Here is a 5,341-nt window from a genome sequence, read left to right on the forward strand (position 1 = left end):
AAAAATGAGTTTATACCTTTTTCTCTTTTTTTGTTATATTTTCTTTCTAGCTATAATACTTTTAAGATTGAAAAAAAAAACTAAATAGTGTCAAATTAGGTGTAACCGATTGTTCTATGTGCAAAATAGCGATAGTTATTAATATTATTTTGTTCTATTTACAACAACCAATAAAATTGTTTATAAATCGCAATTAAATAATACGTTCGTGTTTATTTCCTCTTAAAAATTTTAAAATGGCGGAAAATATAAATGTATGTCTTGGAGTAATAAACCAAAATACAGGTATTTTCTTATATATTCTAGTGCTAATCGGCTTTTTTTAGTTATCAATAAAAATTCAGCAAATTATTTTAGTAGGAAATGTGTTATTATCTTATTAGAACCTCACGGATTCTGTTGTATATGTGACACATACACTAATGTGTGTATGTAACATATATAATAGAATCCGTGAGGTTCTAATAATATATATATATATATATATATATATATATATATATATATATATATATATATATATATATATATATACATATACATATATATATATATATATATATATATATACATATAGATATATATATATATATATATATATATATATATATATATATATACATACATACATACATACATATATATATATATATATATATATATATATATATATATATATATATATATATATATATATATATATATATATATATATATATATATATATATATATATATATAGATAGATATATTGAGCACTCTATTTGTTGTATATACTAAATAAATAAGGATTCAAATTTAAATGAATCGCTTCATATGTGGAAAAAATGATCTTATTTTCACCTATTTGCATTGCATAATTTTTTTATGTTTAATTTTTATTTTTAGTTTACCCACAACAAGCTAATATCATGGTTACTCCCTATGTTCCAACACATCCTTCAATTGCTGGTCAACTGCGATTACCTCCGCACGGTGAGAAAACAAGAAAACATAAGGCAAACTGTTATAACTGGAAACAGTCAAAAAGAAAGCGACTTAGGCAATCAGGAAAAGAATATATAAATATCAGAGGCAAGGTTATACAACCAAAAAGTATTAAAAATAAAAAAGATTGTGGAAATTGTTGCAAGTTTAAGTGTTCTGTAAAAATTTCAGAAGACGAGAGGAAAATATTATTTAATGGACTGTGGGGAATGTCTCAGATTAAAAAGCAACACTTTTTTAGTAAAACTACTAAAAGATTAGATAAAAAAACAACTCAGACCAATAAAGTAAGCAAATCAAGGAGAAAATATACTTATTTTTACAATTTCTTTGTTGATAATGTCAAACATCGTGTATGTAAAGTGTTTTATTTGTCTACATTAGACATCAGCAGCAGGCAAATATCATACTATCATGAAAATAAGCTTGAAACTGGTATTCCTGCCCCTACAAAATGGGGGAAACATTGTAAAAAAAAAGTTCTTGAAATGACTAAACAGAGTGTAGAAAACCATATTAACTTGTTTCCACGAGTTGAGTCACATTATTGTCGAAGCATTTCCTGCAAACAATACTTTGATGGTTCATTAAATTTGAAGAAACTTTATGATTTATATTTAACATATTGCACTCAATATAAAATTTTACCAGCAAAGGAATGTATGTACCGCAATATTTTTAACACCAAATTTAATATTGAATTTCAAAAGCCGAAAAAAGATCGGTGTGATACATGCTACCAATTTTGCATTCTTGAAAATGCAAATGAAGAGCAAATCCAAAAGTATAACAAGCATATTGCATCAAAAAATGAAACAAAGATCGAGAGAGATAAGGATCGAAAGTTGAACTCCCCTACCACAACCATAGTTTGTATTGATCTACAAAATGTCTTGAGCTTGCCAAAAAGTAACGTGGGAAACTTCTTTTATAAAAGAAAGCTCAGTTGTTATAACTTAACAGGTTACTCTTCGCTAAACAAAAAAGCATATTGTGTATTATGGCATGAAGGTATGTCTGGTCGTTCTGGTAACGATATTGCTAGTGCTGTGATATGTATGCTAAATCAAGTTTACAAGGATCTTCCTAATATTGACAAGTTTTTACTCTGGTTTGATTCTTGTGTTTCACAAAATAGAAACAGTCATATGTCAGCTGCATTGCGTGAGTTTCTTATTGATCATCCAAATATTGAAATCATTGAACAAAAGTATTGTGAGCCAGGGCATAGCTCCATTCAGGAATGTGATAATATACATAGTCAGATTGAGAAATCATTACATTCAGCAGAAATATTCAGCCCTCCCGAGTTGGTAAAAGCAATGTTAAATGTTAACCAACGTAAACCATTTTTTGTATACCAAATGCAAAAAAAGGACATCAAAAATTTCTCAAAAATTGCTTGTCTTATGAACTACAAAAAGGTTCCATACTTTAATGTCAAAACACTTGTATATAGGTCTAATGCTCCTGGTCATGTGTATTTCAAGAATCGTTTTACAGATATTTATAAAGAGGCACGGCTGTCTAAGCCAAAAAACACCAGAGGATCAGGAAGTAATCTTGAAGAACCATCAATTCCATTGGCATCTTGTTTTCCACATAATATTGAAATTTCTAGTGAGAAAGTAAAAGACATTGTTTCTATGTACCCATACATGCCATAAAACCTTATTTCAGTAGTTTTTTTTCAACTATTCAATCCGGAAACAAATTATATTTTAATTGTTTTATTTATATACTTTAGTGTTGCAAATTATTTAGTTATGCAACATTCAGTTTTATAAGTTGTATAAACTGTTATAAACATGTTATTTGTATTAAAAATTTTGTTTGTTTATTTTCAATAAATCTTTTTAGATAGAAATGATTTTCTTTAAATAATATAGCTCTTAATAAAAGCTGCCCATCCTTCCAGAAGCAATATCAGTTGAATTCTGTTTAAGTAGCAATAAGAAAGCTAATTATATCATCCCATCCATTTAAGTTTTCCAACGAAGTGCATTAGGTTTCTATATTTGCGTTTAAATCCCTAAGTTAAAAGTAATTTGTTGTAATACATTTGCTTTTTGCAAAACGTTTAAACTGTTTTTACTAAAATATGGAGATAGCACAAAATAATATTAACGCAAAATGTATCTATTGAATTTATCTCCAAACAGGGTCGGGCCATAATAGCAGTTTGAGCAACTTACTTTTTTTTTCAAAACAAATAATTATTTTCAGTATATAGCCAAGTATTAAAAAAAGTTTTCATTAATGAAAAATATATTTCCAATTCTACTGCATTACAGTTTAAAACTTCAACTGGATTTATCTCAGTTTAAACAAATGCAGAGTTAAAACAAAATAATTCTAATCTGACGAATTGTAAACTAAAAAAAAAAAATAAACATTTCTAAATTACAACTATTTAAATTCTCAATTAAATATTACGATTTCTTATTTACAACTCATGTTCTAAATTACATCTTATATTTCTCAATTACAACTTTTATCTTCTCAATAACATCTTACGTTTCTTAATTACATCTTTCAAGTTCCCAATTATATCTTAAAAAGGTATAGATATCTTACTACATTCTAAGCTTCTGCATTACGACGATTTTACTTCGAAAAACTTCGAGAATCGAAGTATTTTTCGAACTTCGAATTTCGAAGTTTAAAAATATGGACTTTAAAAACGCGGAATTCGATTTTTTCGAAGTTGAACAAAATGGTCCTTATAAATGCGTATACAATCAAAGTATTTCGAAGTAATGAAATTCAAATTTTAAATTTTTGAAGTTTATATTTTCAAAGTTCAATTTTTTTTCAAAGTTTTTTTAATTAAAAGTTTGCTATTTTTTGCTTATCGCACATTGTATATTGAATAAAAACTAATTAACTTTGAAATATTTTTGCTACGTAAATAATTTTTAAATTAAAGTTAATAGGGGCTTTAAGCAAACACGACGGAAGCGTATCTACAACGGGATTTAATGACTAATCGTCATATTTTTTTTACAACGCATGCCCAGTTACGGTGATTCCCTTATCCTCATGCCGTTCTGAACTAGTAACCAGCCTAGTCTATGGATAGACTTACAACACAGACATAGACAATTCTGTATGTTGTAATAGACACAACAAATGTTTAATTTTTTGTCCTTGTTGTGTCTATCAAATTTTTGATGGTGTCCTAAGATTGCTCAGTTAAAAAATAATTTTCACTTCATAAGTCTACAAAGCATAATTTTTTGTCTATTTGGTGTCTATGATTTTGTCTAAATTTACTTGATTTCATAAAACCAGAAATATTGATTTTTGCCAATAAAATCTAAATTACCCAAAAAATCCCTTAGAAACAAAAAAACTCCTTGATCACATATTTTTAAAATAATTTTATTCAATCAATCAATCAATCAATCAATCATATATATTCTGAAAATAAATTTTCACGGCTATTTACAAATAGTATTGAAATACTAATCTCAAGTAAATACCTTAAAAAATAGTTTATTTATATACAATTAATCTTAGTAATAATAATAATAATAACAACAATAACAATAATAATAATAGTAATATATTTAATAATAATAACAATAATAACAAAAATAATAATAATAACAATGATAACAATATTAATATTAGTAGTAATAGTTAAAAGTAGTTAATAATAGTAATGTAAATATTTATAGAAATAACAATAAGCAATAGTAATGACAACAAAATATATAATAAAAATAAAAAAAAAAAAAAAAAAAAAAAAAAAAATACTAAAGACAACAAAAATTGATAATAGAAATTATAAACACTAACTATATTTTTTTAATAAAAAGTAGAATAATCTAGTTTTAAAGGTTGAGAATGAATTGAGAGCTTTTAGTTCATAAGGAAGGTTGTTCCAAGTTTTAATGCTTTGATACTTTATAGATTTATGTCCGTATTTATGAGAGCAATGTTTAGAGACAGACAGGTTTAAATTACTATTGGAACGAAGGTGATAACGAGAGTTGGCACTTTTGGAAAAGAAATTGATGAAAGTTAAAGGTAGGTTATTGTGTTGGTGGTTCCAGACAAATTGGCAGTTTGAAAATTGAATATAGTCACATAGTTTTAATACTTTAGAAGTTAGATAGAGCACATTAGAATTAAATTTAATATTCTGAAAATAAATAATTTTTAAAGCCTTGTTTTGGAGGTGGGATAACCTAATAAGAGCTTGTTGATGGGACTGCCCCCAAATTTGGCATGCATATATAAGATGTGAGCCGAAAATAGCATGGTATATGTTCAAAAGTGTTTCAAGATTAACATAATGGCGAACTTTGGCCAACATACCATTAGATCTACTTAGTTTCATTGCTAAG

The 5,341-nt window shown here is 26.4% G+C and overlaps 1 protein-coding gene across 1 annotated transcript; it reads left to right on the forward strand.

Annotated features, from left to right (window-relative positions):
• Positions 1-221: 221 nt before the first annotated feature.
• Positions 222-2,838, forward strand: LOC136078261 (uncharacterized). Its single transcript, XM_065793666.1, has 2 exons — positions 222-285; positions 888-2,838. Exons 1-2 carry the CDS (start codon positions 237-239, stop codon positions 2,651-2,653), a joined length of 1,815 nt encoding a protein of 604 aa, XP_065649738.1. The 5' UTR covers positions 222-236; the 3' UTR covers positions 2,654-2,838.
• The last annotated feature ends 2,503 nt before the right edge of the window (positions 2,839-5,341 follow it).

This window comes from Hydra vulgaris, chromosome 03, assembly GCF_038396675.1.
Source record: "Hydra vulgaris chromosome 03, alternate assembly HydraT2T_AEP".
In the NCBI taxonomy this organism is placed as follows: Eukaryota; Metazoa; Cnidaria; class Hydrozoa; order Anthoathecata; family Hydridae; genus Hydra; species Hydra vulgaris.

Excerpts from the sequence above, each read along its gene's own strand:
- LOC136078261 (XM_065793666.1), top strand. The coding sequence starts at position 237 with ATGGCGGAAAATATAAATGTATGTCTTGGAGTAATAAACCAAAATACA. Across the intron at positions 286-887 it reads AGTAATAAACCAAAATACAG|TTTACCCACAACAAGCTAAT; the intron begins GTATTTTCTTAT and ends TTTTATTTTTAG.